This window comes from Salminus brasiliensis, chromosome 5, assembly GCF_030463535.1.
Source record: "Salminus brasiliensis chromosome 5, fSalBra1.hap2, whole genome shotgun sequence".
NCBI classification, from domain to species: Eukaryota; Metazoa; Chordata; class Actinopteri; order Characiformes; family Bryconidae; genus Salminus; species Salminus brasiliensis.
This window is the reverse complement of record NC_132882.1, coordinates 24558475-24584149: the sequence shown is the minus strand read 5'-3', so window position 1 is coordinate 24584149 and position 25675 is coordinate 24558475. Positions and strand designations below refer to the sequence as shown.

Sequence of the window (25675 nt, the reverse complement as noted above, 5' to 3'; positions counted from 1 at the left end):
ATTGGCCCGCCTCTGTAATACCAGTAACCATGTAAGTCGCTCTGGATAAGAGCGTCAGATAAATGCAGATAATGTAATGTAATGTAAACTGTCTCATCTACATGTTTCTCTTTTGCAAATGGTTCTTTAAAGAACTTTTTTAAAGGAACCCAAAAGGGCTTCACTGTTATGAGTCAAATGATCTCTTTATGTAAGTAGATATGAGGTGTGGGAGCAGATAACCTGTTCACAGTTTTAATGAAACTCCATGTGAACTTGGTAGAACATGGTAGTGTTCTAAGCTTTGCACATTCACAAATCTAGACTACAGAGACTACGGCATTGCTTAATGAATCCTTCATGCTCCTTTATGACAGGGAAGTAGTGGAAAGTGGTGGCTCCATAGTTAAAAAGTTGGATTATAGATTACGAGGTTGTGGGCTTGAAACCTGGGTCTGCTAAAAGATTACTCTTGGGTAATCTTTTACATACGCATGAACGGGTTCTAATCTAACGGGTTTCTTCGACACAGTGGTGGCATCTTTTATGGAGTGGTCTGCTGGGGCAGTAGCATCTCGATGGCAGACAAGAAGAGACTGAATAAGCTCATAAAGAGGGCCGGCTCTGTCCTGGGATGCTTCTTAGACCCAGTGCAGGTGGTGGGAGCCAAGCTGGCATCCATGCTGAAGAACAGCTCCCACCCCATGCATGAGACTCTGGCAGCACTGGGCAGCTCCTTTAGTGACAGGTTGCTTCACCCCAAGTGTGTGAAGGAGGGGTATCGCAGGTCCTTCCTTCCTGCTGCTGTCAGACTCCACAACCAGCACTGCTCCCAGCGGACTACATACACACACACATAAGATAAGATAAGATAAGATAGTCCTTTATTAGTCCCGCAGTGGGGAAATTCACAGTGTAACAGCAGAAAGGGATAGCAGGACACTCAGTTACAAAAATTTAGATAAATAAATAATTTACACTATATACACACAATATAGATAAGAATAAAAAAAAAAATAAACAATATTATTGTTTACACATGTTCAGGGAATAGAGATGTGAAAATGTGAAAATACAATGTGCAATACAACATGTGCAATTAAGAGTCATTAGCAATTACCTGTAAATAATATTGTTATTGCTTTTTTACTTTTATTTATTTTGTGCATATAGTGTAATTTATCTACGTTTTTGTAACTGAGTGTCTTGCTATCCCTTTCTGCTGTGACACCTTTACCTTTACCTGAGAATTTCCCCACTGTGGGACTAATAAAGGATTATCTTATCTTATCTTAATGTGGAAATGGCTTCTTTGGATCTCTTCTTTCACTGTAGTTTTTATTTTTGTGTGTTTATAGTTCATTCTAAACTCTAACTCTAAATCCTACCCTTTACATAAGTAAGCTACACCTAAACCTGACCCTAACACAACCTCAGTATTTAAAAGATGAACTTCATATTGTCCTTTCACTGTGAGGACACTTGGTAGTAGCACAAAGACACACACTTATATGGTCATGCTTACACACACTACACACACACACACACACACACTTCGCCAACCCTTCCAGCTCACATGCTGTGTGTGTCAGTTTCACAGATCAAAGGCAGAAGCTGCTGCAGCACAACGCTGCCCTCTACTGGACAAAAGTCACATACAATAAGCTTCAGATCTGGAGTGAGAACGGTGCAAAATCCTAAAAAAAAATAACACACACACTCTCATCATTCCAATTTTATTCATTTAGAGTACTATAATGACATCTGTACCCCCCAGAATTTCATAATGAACATGAACTTAAATGGACTTGTTCTATAAAACTTCCAAACAGTAAAAAGAGAATTTAATCTATTGCTTCATTTAAGAAAAAAAATAAATTATTTGTGTTTTGCTTTAAAGAATCATAGATAAATAACTATTTGTTTTCTTTTTTTCTTTAATATAAAAGTATACTTTTTCCCTCCTAAAGGACTTTAGCTACTGTCTGATTATGGCACTATACACACAAAGTATCTACATTTTTTCTCTCTCATACACACACAACAACATGTAGCACATACAAAACTATGCATTCTGTATCGCATATCACACACATACGCACACAAAAACACATGTACACACGTGTATATGACAAGTATACATGACAGAAAATCATATCCTGTACATTAATATTGAATGATGCATTCTTACACTGAACACATCACGCATCCACACTTAAACAAAGCTTGTGTTCATTAAAAGACTACTTTTGTACATGCATATCATCTTGTATAAAAGTGTTCTGAAAATGTTTGGAGTACAAAACAGTAACTTGCTATTGTGCCAGTAAAGAAGAGTGCAGCTATTACAAAACAAGAGAGTGGGAGAGCCATCAGTTTATGCGTGTGTGTTAAAGCTCTGGCAGCAGGGGACTCACACTGAGATATCAAGCTCTGTGGAGAACAAGGACATTTCTGACTGTGTAACTGGCGAAAAGAAGACAACATGACCAGGAATTGTTGTGTGTAGGTTTTGGAAGTTCAGTTAAAGCAGCATTATGTAGCATTTTTACCTTAAGAATCAAGTTTTCGTTCCACTGACCAGTAATAAGGAGAATAGTCTCTCTATTCTATCGTTGCTACTCTGAGCTTGAAAACGCTGCTAACGGCACTATGTAATTCTGGTAATTACACTCCAGTGGGGCAGGACAACTCTCGTGGTACCTGTGTAACACCGCATGACCTATGTCAAAATTGTATAAAATCCTGTTGTCAAGCTTGTCAAGAAATGCATGTGTAAAGTGTGTCTTTTGTAGATGGCTCAAAGTGCGAATTTCACTTCCTTACTGTATGGGGAGCCCAGGAGCCAGAAATGCCAATTTTTGCATAATGCTGCTTTAACTGTACTCAACAATAACAACTAGTTTTTAAGCCTACAAAAATGATAACAGGTCAAATGCTGTAATGAACTGTTTCAAAACTGTGGTTCCTCACATCATGAATGTAGTGACTAAGCCTGCAGTGGGTATTTTCCCCCAGCACTCAAGTCTTTCTACTGGACAACAGCGGACGATTCTTAAAAAATTCACTTTCACTGATAAGCTCCCAGCTTTCCAGAAGTGGACAATAATGAGGTACTGAGTAGAAAGTGTTTTAAGCAATAAACACCAACTACAGATTCAAACAAATAAGCACTGTGTACTCTCACCTCATCTTTATAATTCAAAATGGAACTTTCATAAACATCAAAAATCAAACGTAAGGGGCTCCTTAATCTACATTTTGGTTTTTCACGTTTACTTTACCTACAAATTCCCCACAGACAGAGCGGGAAAAGGTGATTAGTGCTTTTTAAACTTTTGAAGGCATATTTGGTCAAAAAACAGGTCCTTTCTTTGAAAAAGAGTCTATAAGTGTGCTGCAGGGTGAGGGGGCAGATGGGCGGGGTTCGCTGTGAGTGGCAGGTCCGGCTCAGTCGGGGATCGGAGCACCGTAAGTCAGGAAACATCTTAATATCTGGGTTTCTGATCCAGACGTGAGCTGGTCAGCAGATGATGTCCACGGTTGTCCGAATTCTGGTCCCAGCGTGTTGCTGGCCTGACCTCTGACCTCTGGCCTGTGGTGAGGTCAGTGTCGCTTGGCCCGCTGAGCACTCTGAGTGCAGGAGGCACAGCAGGCCGTTTTGTAATACGAGTACACGCACAGACGAGCCTGGACCACCATCATGCAGTTATGACGACGATCCGTACAGTTCTCGTCTACAGAGAGAGAGAGAGAGAGAGAGAGAGAGAGAGAATGATGGGAGGGGACAACAAAAAAAGGACAGAAAGAGAAGAAGGGAGAAGGGAGGGGGTGGGGGAAAGAGAGAAGGAGAGAGAAAGAAAATAAAATGTGAAAAATAAAGAAGGGAGGCATTTGAAAATGGAATATATTGGAAAATGTTGCCAATATATTACACATTAATGAAATATACAGTAAAATATTGTTAATATATTACATTTTCACAGGTGGAGAGGGGGGCAGGTATGAGAGAGAGAGAAAGAGAGAGAGAGAGACAGAGAGAGAGAGAGACACAGAGAGAGAGGAAAGGACAGGGAGAGAGAGGTAGTGAATGAGAAAGAGATGGAGAAAAAGTAGAAAGGAAAGCAAGAAAGAGAGAGAGAGGAAAGAAAGAGAGGGAGTGAGTAAGAAGAGAGATTGAGGAAAAGGAGAAAGGAAAGAGAGAGGGAGAGGGAGGGAGAGAGAGAGATAGAGGGGAAAGGAAAGGGGGAGATAGGGAGTGAGTAAGAAACATGATGAAGGAAAAGTAAAAAAAAAGGAAAAAGAGAAAAAAAAAAGTGGAGAGAAAGGGAGTGAATGAGAAAGCAAGATGGATGAAAGTAGAAAGGAGAGAGAGAGCGAGAGAAAAGAAAGGAAGGGAGGGAGAGAGAGGGAGTAAGTGATAAAGAGAGATGGAGGGAAAGCAGAAAGGAGAGAGTGAAGAAAGGAAAGAAAGAAAAAATCAAGGGAGAGGTGGAGAGAAACATAAAAATAAACAATATGGTCAAACTTCTACATAAGTAACATACATGATTATTAATGATTAATAATCTATTTTTTATTATTTATTTTTTAATTAATACAATGAATATTTAGATACAGGGGAGAAATGAAAGATAGAGGGAGTGTGAGAAACACAGACATATTAGAATAATTTAAAAGCTCATCTATAGCATATCAAACATGAAGCACTTTAATGATCAAAACACACACACACACACACACACACACACACACACACACACACCTGTGAAAGGGCTGCAGGGCAGTGTATTGCAGAGCTGTTCTTGCTCTGGTCTGCTGCTGGGCTCACAGTCAACACTGTGCTGTTTATCAGCCGAAATACAGCGAACCTCCCGTGTCTGCACTCCTTTCCCACATGAACGAGAACACTGCAGAGAGAAGGGGGGGTGGGGGGGGGGGGTGTTAAGAGATTAAAGAAAAAGGTTCATATTCATGTGTGCACAGCAGTTCAGTAACACAATGCCATTATCTGACCTAATGTATCAGCATTCAGATAAGAAATGGAAGTGGAGGTGAGCGAAAAGTAAAGTTGTAAAGACATTTAATGGGGCCTTTATGCAGTACTTCATTCCCTCTGTGTGGTTTCAGAACAGTGAACAGCAATGAAAGAAGAGTGATGAGCATTCAAACAGCATCATGTAGCAATTTTACCCTCAAGTGAGAACTTTACAATAGTCCTCTCTGTTAATGCTACTTCGGGCCAGAATGCTGCTAACTGTAACTTTGGCGGAGGTGAATGGGACCCAAGTCATCTTTGTGTAAAATCCTGTGATATTAGTCTATTCTGTCAGTCCACATGATTCTGCCACTTCCACTTGTCAACAAATGCATGCATACAGCTGTCCATGAGGGGGAGCTCAAAGCATGAACCGTATTTATGGCAGTGGTGTAAAAGTGAATTACACTGCCCAACTGTAGGGGGAGCCCAGTAGCAAAAGATACCAATTGTCCCTTAATGCTGCCTTAAAATGTCCTAAAAATGTTTAAATTGAAATGGAAATTTATTTATTTATTTATTGGACGCCATAAGCATATATGCCTCATGTGTTTTCGTAGGCTATATGGAGCAGCAGCTCTTCTGGAAAGTAAATAAAACTCAAAAATGCTTTGTATTTCTGACAATAAATATAGCCTTTGTGTCTTCAGTACAGTTTGTACAGAAATATGTATTTTTTTTTATTATTTTGGAGCTCAGTAGGGCATTGTTTAGGTCAGGCTACTATAGCAAACCACTGATGGCTGGCTAGTCTCAGTACTGTACTGAAATATCTTTCCCTAGATTTGACCTAAACTGTTAGCATTAAGGATCCGTAAACTATCTAGCTCTGCCAGTATCTACAGAGCCTTATCTTTTATCCATATCTGTTTAAGATGTATATATCAGTAATTCCAGAAATGCACCCTTTACATACATACTGTAGCTGCATGTATGCACAACACTGTGTTCTCCCCCTTATTTCTGTTCTCTCTCTCATTCTCTCACCGTGCTCCACTCTGTCGTGAACCACTGTGCTTTGCAGGGCTGGAGTTCACAGGTCTGGACAGGTGAAGGTTTCTCCAGGTGTGAACACTCACTGGCTGCTGCCACTGTGAAATCACTGCCCAGCTTCTGGACACAGATAACATCTCTCCGCTGGTTTCCATTTCCACAAGGAGAGCTACACTGCAGAACACACAAACAGCAATTCCATTACAAGTTATAAACAAGCATATTGTATACTGTATTACTGTTAGACTAACAGTACACATTACACACTAATGTAACACACAGTGAACTACACAGTAGTGAAGTTACACTAAGGTAACACTAATGTAACACAGTGAAATACACAGTAGTAAAGTTACACTAAGGTAACACTAATGTAACACACAGTGAAATACACAGTAGTAATGTTATACTAAAGTAACACTAATGTAACAGTGAAATACACACTAGTAATGTTACACTAAAGTAACACTAACGTAACACAGTAGAATACACAGTAGTAAAGGTACACCTTGGTAATACTAATGCAACACAGTAGAATACACAGTAGAAAGTTACACTAATGTAATACTAACATAACGCAGCCAAATACACAGTAGTAATGTTATACTAAAATAACACTAATGTAACACACAGTAGAAGACACAGTAGTATGTAACACTAAGGTAACACTAATGTAACACTGTCAAATACACAGTAGTAATGTTACACTAAGGTAACACTAATGTAACACACAGTAGAATACGCAGTAGTAATGTTACACTAAAGGAACACAAATGTAACACAGTGGAATACACAGTAGTAATGTCTCAGTGTCTCACCTGTCCCCAGGGCCCAGTGTACCACAGTGCTGTTGGTGTGCAGGGCCCCCCATTACAGGCCTTCATATCTGCAGGTTTTTCGCCCACACACTCCCCTCCACCGTCCCCTCCACGCCCTCCTCCTCTCATCAAACACAACACCTCCCTCCGCTGGACACCCGGCCCACACGTCGCAGAGCACTGAGTAACACACATATACATTTAAATCTCAAAGACATTTATATACACCAGTTGTCCACCTTATTCAAACGTAGGATGTAGCTGCACTTTGCTAGTGTACATTTAGAGACTGTAAACCATGTGTTGTTGCACAATGTGTATTGGCCATCTTCATCAGTTTACAGCACAGAGCTGCTGTTGACTCAGTATGTTTGGGCGGTGGACCACTGTTATGACCCTATTGTGAGGCTGTAAAGTTGCGCAACATCTGTGTACGAGCTCAACTGTTAATGAACAGCTTTTTGTTGAACCCACTAAAACCTCGACTATGATGGGTCACTGCTGTGCTGAGCATGAACCACCACTCCAATAATATCTGGTCAGCAGTGGTCCAGTAGTCAGAAACTGCCCAGGTGTCTGGCACTCATAGATATGCCACAATCAACTGTGAGTGGTGTTATTAAAAAGCAAAAGCGTTCAGGAACCACAGCAACTCAACCACAAAGTTGCAGACCTTGTAAAGTTACAGAGCACTAAGGATTTATGAAATGGATGTCATTAATGCCTATGGACTTAGAATAGGATGGCTTTGAAACAGGAAGTCTCCTGCAGGTGTCATGTGTAGGTGTCCCAATACTTTTGTCCACATATATATTTGTATACTACATATATTTGCTGTGAAGGAAGGGGATCTAATGTGGTTTTACAAGACCACTGGTCAGTACTCACAGTGTTGGTCCAGTCGGTGAAGTACCAGTTAGTGACGCAGGGCCCCATGTGACAGTCCTCACTCCCCTGTGGGCGGAGCCGGGCATTGCACTCCCCCTCACTCACCTCATTGCCATGGTTACTGACACAGCGGACATTACGTGTTCTCTTCCCCACACCACAGTCCACTGAACACTGGCACAGGAACACACATGCACAAACATGGTAAATATCTGAACACACAGTCTAACATACTCACAACCATATACACAAAATCACCCTTGCCCACATAATTAAGCACACACTTACTGTTAAACAAAAGTACACAAATGCATGTGTGTATGTGGTAACACACAATAAAAAAAACTTAAAATCCATCAAACTCAAACCCGCACACAGACTCTCTCTGGCTCCAGGGTGCTGGTGTGTATTACTCACAGAGCTCCAGTTGGAGCTGATCTCCCAGCGTGAGCAGACTCTGGGAAAGCAGGTCTGGGTGGAGTTGGGTCTGGTCAGTCCAGCACAGCGTTGAGGGTGGACCATGGTGGAGCGGTTTCCAAAACTCTGCCTGCACTGCAACTGCCTCTGCTGCAGACCCCAGCCACACGACACACTGCACTCAGACCAGGACCCCGCCTCCCAGCTGCACACACACAAACAGAGGGCAAATGTAGTTAATACCATTTCACTATATCATCACGGTCACACACACAAAAACATTCGTGGTTTCAGCTATTTCAGCCACACTCACTCCTAACAGGAGCTGACAATCAAGCATACAGCTTTGAACAATCACTGGCGATAGAATGGCATGTACTGAGGAGCTCAGTTGCATTCAACAAGTCAGTTAACTTTTCCCCGTGCTAGAGCTGCACTAGTCAACTGTAAGATTGCGATTGTGAACTGGAAACACCTAGGGGCAACAAAAGCTCAGCCACTAACTAGTAAACCAACATACGCTAAGAAAACAGGACCGAAGTGTTGTGGCGTGTACAAATCATCCATCCTGGGTTGCAACACTCACTAACAATTTTCCAATGTCCGCACAAGATCTGCTTGTTGGAGCTTCATGGATTGGTCTCACATAACTAAAGAGCTACACCCAAACCTAAGATAATAGTGGGGTGATGTAAACACAGCATCATTGGACTCTGGAGCAGTGGAAATATACTCTCTGGAGTGATGAATCACACTTCATCATCTGGCAGTCTGATAAACAAAAATGGGTCTGGCGGGTTCCAGGGGAATACTTCCTGACTAAATGTAATGTGCCACCTGTATAGTGCCAGGTTTGTAAGAGGACTAGGAAGGGTGCTGGCCCCTTGTTATGGTTTGAGATCTTTACTTCCAGTGATGGAAATCTCAATGCTACAGCAGACAATAACATTCTAAACACATGAGAAGTTCAAACTGCATTCTGTGGCAACAGTCCTTTTCCTGTTTCAGCATCAAAATGCTCCTTAGCAACAAAGCAAGGTCAATAAAGCAGAATTGTGGTGTGGAAGAATTTGACTCGTCTACAAGAAACCCTGACTTCCATGCCGTTTAACAACTTTGGAATGAACTGGAATGCAGTCTGCCCACCAGCCAGCATCAGTGCCAGAATGTACTAATGCTCCTCTGGCTTAATAGAAGTGAAATGCAGTGATGTTTCAAGATGTTGCAAAATTTTAACGGTGCAAAATCCAAAGGTCTGTGGATACCAACAAGAACACTGATGATGTGTATCCTTAAATTTCCCTTTTTGTTTGTTTTCCCTTTATGACATAATATGAATCTGAGAATTTAATGATTGATGTATGGACCAACAGAAATTCTCCAAAATAACTTATATAAATATAAATATATAAAATATAAATATTAAATAAATATATATTTTTTATTTCCATTGAAAGGTAAAAGAGTTTTTAATAAGGCAATTTGGAGATATGAGGTTTCTGCATGGTACCAATCATATGCCTATATGTAATAGGACTTTTGTAAACCTGGCCCTAAACCTAACCCTACCTTGCAAATGTGTAGCTCATTTTCTATGGTTATCTTACAACACTCAACACAATAAGTTTGACATTACTGACAAAGACATGAGAAACGTAGTCAGCACAATTTTACAAGATGCTAGGATTTGTGTTACATAGATGAACCCACAGACACAAAAATGTCTCACAATGCTGGGCAGGGATGGACGTTGCATGGCTCTTCCTCTGGGATTGGCTTTGCTGCTGAGTCACACCGCCTGTCATGGACCTCCTGATCAGTGTGTCTGTTCACACACACAATCTCTCTGTACTGAATACCTATACACAAACACACACACACAGGCAATATGATCAACTATGACTTGTAGTATTGTATTTTCACCACAAGAGGGAACTATAAAACAAAACCCCATTGCACAATCAAATAAAATTAATCTGAAACAGACCTGTATGACACACACACACACACGCCAAAAACCACTCATTAAAAAACATAACAACTGTATGACTGGAACATCTACATTTGGCACAAAGTACTTTCCTAGTGCAGAGATGTTTGGCATGTCTGTTAAGGGATGCTGAAGTGGATATCAAGTGGCAAAAATGTATTCAGTATAAATATTGAAACACACCCACATCCAAAATGTCTTAATACTGAAAGTTTATTTGACCATTTCCATCTCAGATCAGCACTCTCTGAGGTCAATGCATTGTGTAAACTCCACCCCTCTTAGTGTTTAACGTTTTTTTTAGTTCATATTTATCATTTATATTTACTGTTGGGCTTCCTGTCCTGTCTGAGGGTCTACACAGCAGTACATGTGGAAATCTACAGCTTCCACATGCTGAATGTTTACTGCTACTGAACCACAGAGTTGTAATTCCACATTGTAAATGTTTATCTGTGAAACAGGTGTAGAAGGAACTGAACTGAGCTGATCTAAAATGAAATGAAATTAAATTTATACATTTTGTTTAACTGAACTAAAATTACATTACATTTACTTAATTGAAATAAAATGAGCTAAATGTAAATGAACTGGACTGAACTGAACTGAACTTGCCTGGACTGAACTGAACTGAACTGAACTGAACTGAACTGAACTGAACTGAACTTGACTGAACTTGACTGAACTAGACTGAACTTGACTGAACTAGACTGAACTAAACTGAACTAAACTGAACTGAACTTGACTGAACTGAACTGAACTGAACTGAACTTGACTGAACTAAACTGAACTTGACTGAACTGAACTGAACTGAACTGAACTGAACTGGACTTGACTGAACTGAACTGGACTTGACTTGACTTGACTGAACTGAACTGAACTGAACTAACCTGGACTGAACTGAACTAACCTGAACTGAACTAAGCTGGACTTGACTTGACTTGACTTGACTTGACTTGACTGGACTGGACTGGACTGGACTGGACTGGACTGGACTGGACTGGACTGGACTGAACTGAACTGAACTAACCTGGGCTGAACTGAATGGAACTGAACTGAACTGAACTGGACTAAACTGAAATAAAATAAAATAAAATTAGCTGAACACACACACACACACACACACAGTATCTGACCTTTTCCACAAGAGGCAGAGCACTCTGTCATTCTGCCCCTCCTCCACACAAATACAGGCTGGTTGTCCAGTGGGATGTCGGTACGAGGTGGAATCCGAGCATTACGATTAGACCCTGAACTCCGTGCCCGGGGGCGTTCTATTGTCCACCTCTCAGATGTCGCAGAAGATGATGATGAGAAGACAGGAGGAGGAGGGGGGGGGTCTTCAACAGCCACCGCAAGAGCACCTGAAAGAGAGAGAGGATATATATATATATACATTTACTAATAAGCGGCTGAATCTCTATTGCAAGTACGGTTGTACTCAAAATAGGAATCTGTTTGCAACAATAAGCTGTAAACCATTCAAATACATTCAACTTTTTTTTTACCCGAAACGTTCAAAAAACATAAAAAGCTAATTGTATTCTGGAATTTTTAAACTATGGCAAAATAATAACATAAACACATGGAGATGCAATATGTGATTCGACAGCAACAACAATCGGTGTACTTTCGGTGGTTTCGGTGTACTTTGGGATTCTGTTGTTGTTTGTCCTGCTGTTTATTATTACTTATTGCCCTAATGTTTACTATTCGCTGGAAATGGTTTTATATATAATAATGGAGTAAAGCAGTCATGCTAATGCTAAAGTCCATTAAACTGTCAAACTGAACTGAAACACAGGGCGGGGGTTTAGGCTGGTGTATGCTGCTTTCTCAGGAACGCAGGCCAAGAGTCACGAGGAGACTGAACTCAACAGCAGACACACCCATCCACACACTCACACACACACACACACACACACACATCGGAACACACACATATAAATATCCTCGGGCTGGCAGAAATGTCCTGTGCGTGTTTAGGACCAGTGGTCTAAATCATGTTCCAAACAATCAGAACATTTCAGCAATTATGACACACACAAAGACACACACAAAGACACACACAAAGACACACACAAAGACACACACAAAGACACACACGTCGTGAAGGCTGCCATTATTTTAGTAATATTGTAGTGTAATGCTTTATCTACACTAACCCTAAACACATTAACCCTAAACCTAACCCTAATCTTTAGCCTATTCCTGACCACACTAAATCTAACTCTGACCACACTAACCCTAAACCTAACCCTCACCCTACCCCTGACCACACTAAAGCTAACCCTAATCTTCACTCTAACCCTAACCACACTAACCCTTAAGCACTTAGTTTAAGATTTTTACCCTCTAGTTTAACATGGACTACAGTGTCCTTTGATGTTGCTTAATCGGAGATTGTTTTCTGGTGCACATATGTAAACATGGTAAAGAGAAGAGAAATGTTGCTGCTGCAGTTCTAAGGTGGAACAACAAAGCTGAGTAAAGGTCTGTTGAGCTGTGGCAACAACACCCCTGCCCTTTTGAACTTTCATTGAGGGAGTACAATGACAGAGTACAAAAAGTTTTCCAATATTGTTTTTCCTTCGATGAGAATCTTACCTGACACACAGTAGCTACACTTATGCACGATCATTGACATATTATCTCAGGTTCTCTTTAAAGAATATAAAGCCCATACTGTCTCCTTCATGACACCCAAGCACGAGTCCACAGTTGTCTTTTCTTATTATTTGTCTTTTCTGAACATAAAACCGCCAGCATCACACGCAGCGCTTCTGTAGCAATGATAGAGAATTCCAGGACCCTCCTCCCAGAGGACATATAAACTCACATAAACATATACAACCATGACTGGTCGGCATCAAACCTGTAGTGTTGATATGGCATGAATTTAGGCCCAACAAGAGCCTAATGTAATCGTGAAAGACAAAATGGTTGTGTAGTTTAAGCTTAGTATAACCTAACCTTCACCTTAACCTAACCCTAATCCTAACCACATTAACTCTAAACCTAACCCTATCATTAACCTTGCTATTAGAAGAATGTCCTCACATGGACAAATTTTTCAGGTTTCATTGTGAGATCTGCCAATTGTTCTTAACAGAGATGGTACCATAAGAAAACACACAGACACACACACACTTAGTCAGGGAGTGAAATATTGATTAAGTAAACAGGGGGGAACAGACTTGGACAGAAACAGACAGAGATGAGAGACAGCCAGCCTGAGAGACAGAGACAGAGATTAAGTAACAGATGACTGAAAACAGATGAGCTCAAAGAGAAAATGTGGGCGGGGATGAACACAGAAACTCACTGATCTCTCGGAGAGACGCGCTTCCTCCATCCCACTCCCTCACTTTTTCTTTTTCCTTCTTCACTGGTATGTAGTATTCATAGTCTATACCTGGATTCTGCCTGTGGAAAATAATCTGAAAAACAGAGAGAGAGAGAGAGAGAGAGAGAGAGAGAGAGATTAATAACCCCATAACCTAATGGTAACACTTAGCTCAGAGGCCACATTCCATTCCGAATTAGTTATTAATCACCATTGTTAAGTAACTGACCTACATATACACAAAAATACACACTGCTCTTGTAACTAATGTGGAATCGTCATTCCTCTACCAGCTGAACACTAACTGAAAAACTTTCCCTCGGGTTCATCAGCTTCTTCATTAACCCTCTCATCAGAGGAAAAGGCTTACCTCTGTAGGTCTGTCACTAACTAGTACACTCTACATGTCCAAACATTTGAGGACACCCGTTCTGCTGAACGCATTTAGCTACTTTAAGTTGCAATCAACTGCTGTCACAGATCACACACACTCACACAGCGTGTCTAGTCCCTGTAGAGAAGTACTGCCATTCTGGAGCAGATAAATATGAACCTATAGGCACCATGCCCAGTGCCAGACATGGGCTACACTGGTATAATGCCCCCATTATTGAGCTGTGGAGTAGTGGAACTGTGTTCTCTGGAATGATGGTGCTCCATCCAATACTTCTGGGATGTGATGGGGAGTTGGGGCTCATCCAACATCCTAAATTCTCACTAACACTCGCTGAATGCAATCAGATCCTCACAGTAATGCTCCAAAATCTAGTATACAGCCTTCCCTGGGCAGTAGAGACAGTTACTCCAACAAAAGCAGGATAAACTCTTGAAAGAAACAATGAAGGTGTCCCAATACTTTGTTCTATATAGTGTAGCTGAAGTGGTGTAGTTGTGTATGTAGTGTGTATTATTACATATAGCTGCAGTGATGTAGTTGTGTGTAGTGTGTATTATTACATATAGCTGCAGTGGTGTAGTTATGTGTGTAGTGTGTATTATTACATATAGCTGCAGTGGTGTAGTTGTGTATGTAGTGTGTATTATTACATATAGCTGCAGTGGTGTAGTTATGTGTGTAGTGTGTATTATTACATATAGCTGCAGTGGTGTAGTTATGTGTGTAGTGTGTATTATTACATATAGCTGCAGTGGTGTAGTTGTGTGTGTAGTGTGTATTATTACATATAGCTGCAGTGGTGTAGTTGTGTGTGCAGTGTGTATTATTACATATAGCTGCAGTGGTGTAGTTGTGTATGTGGTGTGTATTATTACATATAGCTGCAGTGGTGTAGTTGTGTGTGTGGTGTGCATTATTACATATAGCTGCAGTGGTGTAGTTGTGTATGTGGTGTGTATTATTACATATAGCTGCAGTGGTGTAGTTGTGTGTGTGGTGTGCATTATTACATATAGCTGCAGTGGTGTAGTTGTGTGTGCAGTGTGTATTATTACATATAGCTGCAGTGATGTGTCGTGTGTAGTGTTTATTATTACATATAGCTGCAGTGGTATAGTTGTGTATGTAGTGTGTATTATTACATATAGCTGCAGTAGTGTAGTTGTGTGTGGTGTGTATTATTACATATAGCTGCAGTAGTGTAGTTGTTGGTCCAGCTGCGGTCAGTGTTTCTCCTCTCTCATCTCCTCTGGGTCGGCTGTACACAAATGTTGTCCCTCCGGCCTCGTACTCACCAGGAGGATCCACTGCCCATCGTCCATTCACCACAGACTGACCCGTGCCACTCCGCAACGCTGGACACACAGACACACACACACACACAAATGAGCAATGAAAGAGTCCTCATTTGAACTGTATTTCACAATATACTGTATTCACTGTATGCAAAAGCCTGGGCACTCCTGTTAAAACAATGTTTTGTTGATTTTCATATGGAGAAATCACTAAATTATGGCATGTGTCAGCAGATTTCAGCCTAGTATTCTGTGTATTTTCATTTTTTATTTTAAATGTAATGTACCGAATAAGCTTTGTAGAATGGCAGAATGGTAGAATTTTACACTTACATTTTTCTCAACATGTTAAATTAAGAAAATAACGAGTAACTATTCAGGGGGTAGCCTGAACCTGATCGAAGGGGCAGGAGATGTGGATACTTCATGTACGGACTAGCAAACAGGAGGTGAGATGACTCTGATTAGCCCACAAACACATGCAAAGCTAACACATACAGTCCCTTGTTCGTACCGAGGTAGTTGGGGCTGTGGTGTCTCTCAGTGATGTTGATGGCTGTAGCTCCGAGCGGTATGTCCAGGATCTTGTGGTAACCAAGGGGAACGCTGCTGTTCTCAAAACTCCCAGTGACCCGCTCACATGACCCATCCCCACCTCCACACACACCACAGCGGTCGCGTACCAAACCTGAGCCCAACATACCATCACAACCCTCACTCTGAGAGGAGGAGAGAGAGTAAGAGAGAGAGAGAAAGATAAAGAGAGGGAGGGAAAGATTATAGAATAGGTCATGCTTTACTCCAATGTACTCTCAGGTGAGTAAAGTATGGACTAGGTTTGTGCAATTTACAGAAAAAAATAATGATGGTACCACAAAACCTTCTTTTTATACACTTGAACATGTAGACACATTTGCATTTTCTTCTCACTGTCTGACATGAATTTAGAATAAACTTCTCCCGTTTTAGGTCAATTAGGATTACAAAATTTATTACTATTTACCAAATGCCAGAGTAGTGAGAGAGGTATTGTTAAAGGCAATTTTATTACTTTCTTCAAGTCAAAAGTTTTAATACATTTCATTAGTATTTGGTACATTAAACTGTATGACTTGGGTCAAACATTTTGGATATCCTTCCACAAGCTTCTCACAATAGTTGGCAGGAATTTTGGCCCATTCCTCCTGACAGAACTGGTGTAACTGAGCCATGTTTGTAGGCCGCCTTGCTCGCACATGCCTTTTCAGCTTTGCCCATAAATTTTTAATAGGATTGAGATCAGGGCTTTGTGATGGCCACTCCAAAACATCAACTTTGTTCTCTTTAGGCCACTTTGTAACCAGTTTGGCAGTATGCTTCAGGTCATTGTCCATTGGGAAGACCCATTTGCATCCAAGCTTTAACTTCCTGGCTGATGTCTGGAGATGTTGTCAGTATTTCCACACAATGTAGACGCCATCTATTTTATGAAGTGTTCCAGTCCCTCTTGCAGCAAAACAACCCCACAACATGATGCTGCCACCCCCGTGTTTCACAGTTGGGATGGGGTTCTTAGGCTTGCAAGCTTCCCCCTTTTTCCTCCAAACGTAACAATGGTCATTATGGACAAACAGCTCAATTTTAGTTTCCTCAGACCACAGGACATGTCTCCAAAATGAAGGTCTTTGTCCCTGTGTGCATTTGCAAACATTAATCTGGCTTTTTTATGTTTCTTTTGGAGTAATGGCTTCTTTCTGGCAGAGTGGCCTTTCAGCCCATGTCAATACAGTACTCATTTCACTGTGGATAATGACACACTCTTACCAGCTTCAGCATCTTCTCAAGGTCTTTTGCTTTTGTTCTTGGGTTGATTTGGGCACCTTTTGGACCAAAGCATGTTCATCTCTGGGACACCTTCTCCTTCCTAAGCGATATGATGGCCGGACATTCCCATCTTGTTTGTACTTGCGTATAATTGTTTGTACAGATGAACAAGGCACCTTCAGGCATATGGAAATTGCACCCAAGGATGAGCCAGACTTGTGCAAGTCCACAATTCTCTTTCAGATATCTTGGCTCATTTCTTTTGACTTTCCCATGATGTTACACAAAGAAGCAGTGTGTTTCAGGTGTGCCTTAAAATACATCCACAGGTGTGTCTGTAATTAACTCAGATGTTACCAATAAACCTATCAGAAGCTTCCAAAGACATGACATCATCATATGGGCTGTCCCAAATTGTTTAAAGGCATAGTACTCTTAGTGTATTTAAAATTTTGACTTTGGAGAAAGTAATAAAAAATGCCTTAAAATTCCCTCTCTCATTATTCTGGCATTTAGTAAATAGAAATAATTTTTGGAATCCTAATTTACCTAAAACGAAAAGGTTATTCTAAATTCATGTCAGACAGTGAGAAAAAATGCAAATGTGTCTTTTTATATAGCGTATGTAAACTTCTGATTTCAACTACACATTTGCACTTCAAGACAAGACAACTATATTCACAATTTGTGACACAGATGGAATTTGACTTCCACCTTAACCCATCTGTGCAGTGAACACATATATACACACCAGTGAAACACACATAGTGGACAGTGAGCACCTGTGCCCTGAGCGGTGGGCAGCCATTGCAGCAGCGCCCAGGGAGCAGAGAGGGTAGAGCCCGTCTATCAAAACCCACAACCCTGTCATCAGGAGGGGTGTCCACAAACATTTGGACGTGTAGTGTATATAAAGGTGTATATAAATATTTGAACAGTTGTATATGTCACAGTTACACTATTTCTCAGAATGTGGTTGTTTATGTTTTCAGTCTTTCAGTCTATCAGGGGCTTTAGTTGTTGTCTTATTTGTTGTGTATTGATACAGAGGACACAAAGTCGTTATCTGCACCAAAGTCAAAATGCTCAGTCCACAACTACTATGAAATTAAGCAGTTGAATTTGAGGATGTGTGTGTGTGTGTGTTTTAGGTACATGTTCTCACCAAACAGCGTCCCCCCACACACACGTCATTGAGAGTGTTGTTGGCACACGGCGTCCCATCTCGTGCTCTCTCTGCCTGACGCACATAAAAACGATAACCGACTGGCCGACACGTCAACTCGCACTGCTGCTCCACACCCACTGTGTGAGAGAGAGAGAGACAGAGAGAGAAACACAAGCTTTTATTTATAGGTGAATAAATATGATATGCTCCAGAAATCATCAGCCTGTAACTTTTCCACTGACGCGATGATATCTGTGACTGTGTAGAATCTGAACCAGGTTGAAGAGAAAAATAAAATAAGGCTAAATACAGCCTGACCTCTTTTCAGTGTGTTGCAGTGAAAATTTGGATGGTCCAGTCCAAATAACACGTGCTAATTTAACTGAGGGAAATCAAGTTATCAAATCCTCTCCAGGAAGCAAAGGTTAATATGACTTTTCCCCCAAAATGTCAGAATACTATTATCATATTCCTGTTGCACAAAATGATTTCACTTTTTGACATAATTTGACTCTGACAGTTGTTTTTCACATTGTGTCAAGATTTCATGATGCAAGGACCAATTGAAACGCACCAAAATGACTTGGAATACATTTTTTTTACACTGACTTGACTTTTTTTCTGCTGTAAAGTTGCCATTTTGGACATACAAGGTTTTTGCTTGACATTGACAATATGCTTCAGATATAATTAATCTAACCAAATGCATCATTCTTTTAATATTCTCAATGTTTTAACATACTTGTCAAGCCAGGAAAACTGAAGTGAGGAGAAGTGAATTGGGAAGGATATTAGATGATCATGTAGAATTTCAGAGAAATAGAAAGTCTTTCTGAGAGCTTATTTTTGCTTTTCCTCCTGCCCTCTTACTGACCTGAGAGAGGCCCTGAAGGCCCAATCACAAACACACACACATCCTCTGTTACTCTGTTACACAGCAATTCAATCAGATCAAGGAAGTCCTGTAACTGAGTACAGAGGGATAGTCAAGGAACTGTACAGAGACACACTGGCAGCAGATATGGAAAGAAAAAATGCTTCAGTCTCTCCATCCATCACATGAGTGGGAAACCCTTGGCAGTTTCTTCTAGGTCTTGCTTTAAAAAAAATCTGGTAATTTCTAATGATTTCTAATGAGAGATCAATTGATTTAATTAATTTTTAAACAGCCTTTTTCTTTCCGGACCTTGGAGCGCTTGCTCTGACAGTTTGGTCTGTGTTTGGTCAAGTGTGAAAGCTGTTTTTGAGCCTGGGAGAAGTCCAGATGACCAGTCCTCTGATCCTCCTGAAATCGGTGGCCTGGGGTTTGCTTTAAGCGGACTCTGCCGCATTCTGCTGCAGGTGTGAACACAATTCCTGGTGCCACGTGTGGGGTTGTGTGATTGGTTCATTTTTTAATGTGACTGCTTCGACTTCGACTTATCACCTACATGGCTGCAAACCTTCTCCTCCAGAACAGCTACCTGCCATGCTTCCTTTAGAAAGCACTGTTCTTCTGTTATAATGAAAAGTGATAAACAGATGAACCTAGGTTTGCACAGACCGGCTATAATAAGCCCCTTGTGTATTTGGGATGAGTGTGAAAATGCCCTAGAAACATCACTCCAGCTGCAGCCCTAACCTGGATTCAGTCAGTCCGGAAAACAGCAGCGGAAGCCTGAGGAGGCTTTACGGAATTACCATATAAGGCAAAAATCAGGTCTGTTACAAGCTTCAGATCAAACACTGAATGCATTATAGAAGCATCGATTGTCCATGTTTAATCTAGAACAGCCATATAAAGGTTCCAGTACATTGTTGTTAGCTTAGCACGAAGCTGCTCCAAGAATCCCACAGGAGTGAAGCGATAGAGATATGAGCATTTTTGTAGAGCTGAGAGAGAGGGGGCACTGAGAGAAATGGAGTGAATGAGGGGGCGAGGGAGAGCGAGGGTGGAGCGGGGGAGAGAGAGATTTCCCACCCACCCCTTTCTCTGTCAGTTATCTTTGAGAGATTATGATGGAGACAGTGACAGAAAGAGCAGGGGCTGTTAGAGGGGGGATGAAAGGCAGAGAGAGAGAGAGAGAAAAGAGAGCCACACACTTTCCCTGTTTAATTTCATTTCTTTATATTCCTCCACCCCCTCTTCCCTCTCTCTGTCTGTCTGTCGGTCTGACTGTGTGGTCCGTCAGGGATAGCTTGGTCTGCAGACAGTGGAATCTCTTCCGTCTAAAGTCGCTTTCCGCTATCTAGCCTCTCTAAATAAACTTCGACCGAGAGAGCGAGGGAGAGAGGAGAGAAAGAACAGCACAGGATGGGAGCAGGATCTGCACATGGGGAAAGGAAACAAGGAGAGAGATGTAGAAAGAGAGAGAGAGAGAGAGAGAGAGAGAGAGAGAGAGAAAAGCAAGACCAAAGGAATGCAGAGAACCTGTACAAGAATGAGTTCTAGAAATACATGTTCTCTGTTTTTTAAATTAATGTTTCATTATTGCTGCAATTTATGTATTATGATTTTGACCAAATGTTTGTGGACACAGTCCACAGTTCTGTTAGACAAATTAATTGGATGAGATTTTGGACCAATCATCTTTTGGGCAAAGGTTTTGGCAACCAACAATTTACCACACACCTGTACCACAGCAACACCTTAACAACTACTCAGCAACTTTGCTGCAAAATTGTAATGTATATTATGTATATTATATTTATTATGTCATATTTTATACTGGCATATTCTGGATATTAATATCATTATTATTACTATTTTGTAAATCTGAGTGTGATCTTTCTGACTGAAAGTGTGTGTGTGTGTGTGTGTGGAGGCCTCCACAGTTGGCTGGGAGTTTCTCATGGGCAGTGTGAGTGAAGTCCACTATGACTGATTCCCGTGGAACAGTAACACTGCCGCTATGAACACAGCTGCTGATGTGTGTTTAAGATCAGAGCTGGAGCCCCCTCGAAATCCATATGCCAGAACACACATGCATAGGCCTACAGGGGGACGGGGACATACACTGTGGCCTCAACATTTAGAGACTTTTTAGGTAAAAACAACAACTGACTTTAACTATAATTAAATGGATGCAGGAGTGTATTACGTTAGCTTGGAAGAGTACAAAGATTGTTCATATCTCTCCCCATCTCTCTCTCTCTCCCGCTCACACACACACACACATTCCACAATCTCTCTGTGTGTATAACCAGCCTGTGAGAACAGTGGAGAATTCAGATGATATCATTCTACAGCTGCGACTCCCTCTCTGCCTAACACACACACACACACACACACACACACACACAAGCGCATACACACACATGCACACTTTCTCCCTTCGGTGCTCCCCTTAAATCTGTGTGTTTATCATTGCTGTCTCCTCCACCTCTCCAGCCAGCTCACACTGACTCTCTCCAGAATTCCCCATGAAACCCTGTTTACACTTCAGTCCCCAACTCTGTCCCACACACTCCTCCATCCCTTTTTCTCTCTCTCTCTCCTCAGCTCTCTTTCGGTCCTCAGCTCTCTTGTTTCAACCTCATTGTTCTCCTCTTTGCCCCTTTTAACTCTCGCTCTCTCTTCTTCTCTCTCTTTATTATTCTCAATTCAAGTTTCAGTTGGCACAGTAAGGCACATACTACATGCTGATGGTCTCCATGCCCGTACACCTCTACTGACCCAAAGGCACTAGAAACATCAGCTCCAAACTGCTCAAAACCATATAAAAAAAGCATAGAGGAGGAATGCTCTGGGGCTACTTCGCTGTGTGTAGTGTGCAAGGTGGATTCAATTGAGTATCAGGAAATCCTAGCAGATGTGATGACGCTGGAGCTGGGGCAACATTTGACTTTTTAACAGGACAATAATCCCAAGCATACCTCAAAGTCCCGTCACACTCGCCTGACTTGAACCCTGTAGAAAATCTTTGATGAAGGTTTGATGAAGGTGGTGGCAACAGCAAACCCAAGAATATTAGTGAACTAGAGGGCACTGCCCATAAGGGATGGGTTAAGAATCCTCAGGAATGTTGCAAGAAGCTGGTTTCTGGATTGTAAAAACAACAGCAAGCTAAGCACTAAAGACGCTTGTGATGAAGGGGTTGACTAACTCTGAAACTGCAGTCGTCATTAAAAGAGGCAGTTTGTGGTGACTTTTGCAAATAAATTTAATTTGCAATAAGGCCAGAATAATTTTTATTGCAACTGTATTCTCTCCCTTTATTCTCACTCCCCTAATCTCTCTCCTATACTGTCCCTGTCTCTCTTTTTCATTCTCATTCTCTCTCTTATTCTCAACAGCATTCTCGAATCAGAGCTGGGTGGAGGGTCTCTGGCGTTAGACAGAGAGGAATGAGGGATCTGGATGAACAAGGAAGAGGAAAAAAAGCCTAACAAGAACAAAAGAACTAAACAAGAGAGGAAGATCCAGTAAGTGATTGTAACTAGTCCCTTTTTCTTTTTCTGCATCTACCCCCTCTCTCTGTTCTCCTGCCACCTCTTCAGTGGGTCTTCAGACTCCAAATGCTGCCAGATCATACACAGACCTCCACAGGAGCACCATCCAACAGCAATTACCAAACACACACACACACAGCTACGCATTCACACACACACACAAACCACAAACATCCAATCACATAATGGTCACAGAAAGGCGCCTTGCAAAAATGATCTCCCAGGGACAGAAAACACACACACAAATACTTACGGACCACTTACAGCCAAGCCACAAATGCCCGCATCCAAAATTCCCACCAACTGGAAGCTATGAGCCTAATGCACATAACAGCTAGAGTGCAGAGTAACACTTTTGCAAAGAAGCTCCATATGATTCAATGCTCTTATCTCCATCTCCATTTCAACGCTCATTTGAAAGATTCAGAGGTGAACTGTATTCCAGTCCCACAGACTGAAGGACACAGGTACGCTCTATGTTCAGTGTCGTAAATGCGCTACAGATCAGACATATACACAGACATGTACGCACAGTCTGTTTGAATGAACATGATGAAATCATGCTCGCCAGGTCACTAAAATCACACTGAAACAGTGGAAGCAAACTTGGAAACACAACAGAAAGCAATACCAGTCATAATAAATGTTAACAGGAAAGAACTTTAAGTTCTTCTTCCCAAACCAGCCTACAGATGCGTAATTTTACTCCTAAACCATAACAGCAAAAGACACAAAAACATGGATTGCACATGTAATTTCTAGTCACCTTGAGGCATATTTTTTGCTGCATCTTCTCACATGTACATTTAATTGGTAAACATTCATGCCCCGGAGCCAGAAGGAGCACAATTGGCCGTGCTCTCCCCGGGTGGGTAAACAGCTCTCTCTTTCCCCACATCACTCCAGTGTGATGCTAGCAAAAGATGCTAGTAGCCAAAGCATCAGAGCTGTTCACCAGTTTCTTTCATAAGACAGAGAATGTAAAAAAATGTTCCCTTCTAATTAGTTGCTTGAATGTGCAGAATTGCTGAATTAAATCAAAAGATTCCCAAAACTGGACAAAAGAATGGACAGCAGAGTGAGAGGAACTCCACAAAAAGTCATTCCCTGATATTTGAACAGTAAACATTGTAATACTGATCCCCATTCTGTGGTATCTGGCACCAAGACGTTAGCAGCAGATCCTTTAAGTCCTGTAAGTTGGAGCGTATCTTAGGTGCCCATGACCCTGACGCTGGTAGCAGTTACTGATCACTAGATACCAGAAAAAACCTACAAGACCTGTGTGATGTTTTAAAGAATGTGGCCCTTGTTAAAGTGGCTCAGATTCTGATGTTTGCCTGTCTTCCCATTGCTTTAAACACACCGACTTCAGCAGTACAGAACGTACATAAAGATGATGATGATGATGATAATGTGTGTGTTTGCATATGAACTGAACTCCTCCATCAGTGCTTTTCTAACCTTCTCTGTTCTACAGGGATCATCTGAACTAAAGCTGCTTTTTCTTCACACATCCCTCCATTCACACCCCCATTACCCCCATTCTCCTCTTCCTTCCTCCCATTTCTGTGTATTATTCACTTATTCTTTTCTGGCCCTTTTTCCATTTAGAAATTGTTCGCATGGTTGCCACGACTACACAACCTAGCCTCTCTCTTCTTCAGGCCTCTTTCGTTGATTTCTGTGTGTATCTGTGTGTGTTTAAATGTCTCTATTACACACCTCCCAGCATGCCACTGGCTCTCTTTTCATTGCACAATTCCAAATTTCTTTCTCTCACTGTTGGTCAGATTTATAGCCTCTCTTTTTCTCTCTCTGTGTCACTGGCTCTTCCTCCTCATAAACTACTCCTCTCACTCATACAGTCGTTCTTTTGCCCCCTGCAGTCTCTCCCCCTCCTCCCTCACAACGTACCAACAAACTCTGTCTATTGTTAGGGAGAGTTATGACCCCCTCCCCTTCAATTCATCCCTGTTTCTCAGTGACCTGTCTTCTTACTCCCTCCTCTCCTCCTCTTCTCCACCCGTCTCTCCCCTCTCACCTTCAGTGAACGGCTCCCAGTCGTATACTCGGCCCATAAACTCTTTACTGTTGAACTCGGCACACTGCTCCGCTCTGGAGTCCACAGGAGAACCAGGACATGGCTACAGAGAGAGAGAGAGAGAGAGAGAGAGAGAGAGAGAGAGAGAGAGAGAGACAGAGTTACAGTACTTCATGAGACACATACATATATATAAATAATAATGACTCACATGACATACACTGGCATCCCTTTTGAGTAGACTATTAAAAGTACAAAATTATTTGTTAATATATTGTTGCATTTTTTTTTGTTTATTAACAATTGAATTGAATTACACTGTATGGACAAATGTATCTGGACACCTATCGTTTATTGTTTCTTCCGAAATTATGGTTATTAAAATAAAAAAGCGTATCCTGCTTTTGTTTGAGTAATTGTCTCTACTGTTCAGGGAAGGCTTTCTATTAGACTTTGAAGCTTTGCTGTGGAAATTTGATAGCATTTTTTGTCGAGAGCTTTAAAGAGAATATGTTGAACGATTAACAGCCCAACGCATCCCAAAAGTGCTGGATGGAGCACCATCATTCCAGAGGACACAGTTCCACTGCTCCACGGCTCAATGCTGGCGGGCTTTATACCCCTCTAGCCCACACCTTAAGGTGCAAACAGGTTCATGTTTATCTGCTCCAGAGAGTCCTATTCTACTGCCAATACTTCTGTACAGGGACTAGACAAGCTGTGTGTGGGCATTTGCACATATGTGTCAGCAATGGGTGCAAGTTGAAGTAGCTGAATGCATTAATTAGAAGGGGTGTCTACAAACATTTGGACATGTAGTGTTTTTCTAGATTGATGTATATATTTCAAAATACTGCAGCATTTTCTGGTGTCCCTCTGTGCCTTATTCAACATCATAACACTGTTTTGATCTTCCTGACATAACTCTAAGTGACATCATCAGAGTCTCTTTGATCTCATTATCTTCCTTCATGTTTGTAAAATAAAACGTTTTTACGTTCAGATTAAGCTTGTCAAGCTCAATGTTTCAACCCTGTTTCTGACTAAAATCTTAGATAACAAATCTTC

At 41.3% G+C, this 25675-nt stretch overlaps 1 protein-coding gene across 1 annotated transcript in view; it reads right to left on the bottom strand.

The window, feature by feature from the left end:
* Positions 1-1701: 1701 nt before the first annotated feature.
* The window catches only part of adamtsl4 (ADAMTS-like 4), a 47314-nt gene continuing 23340 nt past the window's right edge, over positions 1702-25675 (bottom strand). The window contains exons 5-17 of the mRNA XM_072679879.1: positions 24608-24710; positions 18130-18269; positions 15676-15880; positions 15052-15221; positions 13449-13563; positions 11260-11487; positions 9863-9992; positions 8134-8338; positions 7717-7890; positions 6829-7008; positions 6005-6184; positions 4745-4889; positions 1702-3716 (exon numbers count right to left, since the gene is read on the bottom strand). Of these exons, the coding sequence (XP_072535980.1) occupies positions 3586-3716; positions 4745-4889; positions 6005-6184; positions 6829-7008; positions 7717-7890; positions 8134-8338; positions 9863-9992; positions 11260-11487; positions 13449-13563; positions 15052-15221; positions 15676-15880; positions 18130-18269; positions 24608-24710 (2106 nt within the window). The 3' untranslated portion in view covers positions 1702-3585. The remainder of the gene's footprint in view (positions 3717-4744; positions 4890-6004; positions 6185-6828; positions 7009-7716; positions 7891-8133; positions 8339-9862; positions 9993-11259; positions 11488-13448; positions 13564-15051; positions 15222-15675; positions 15881-18129; positions 18270-24607; positions 24711-25675) is intronic.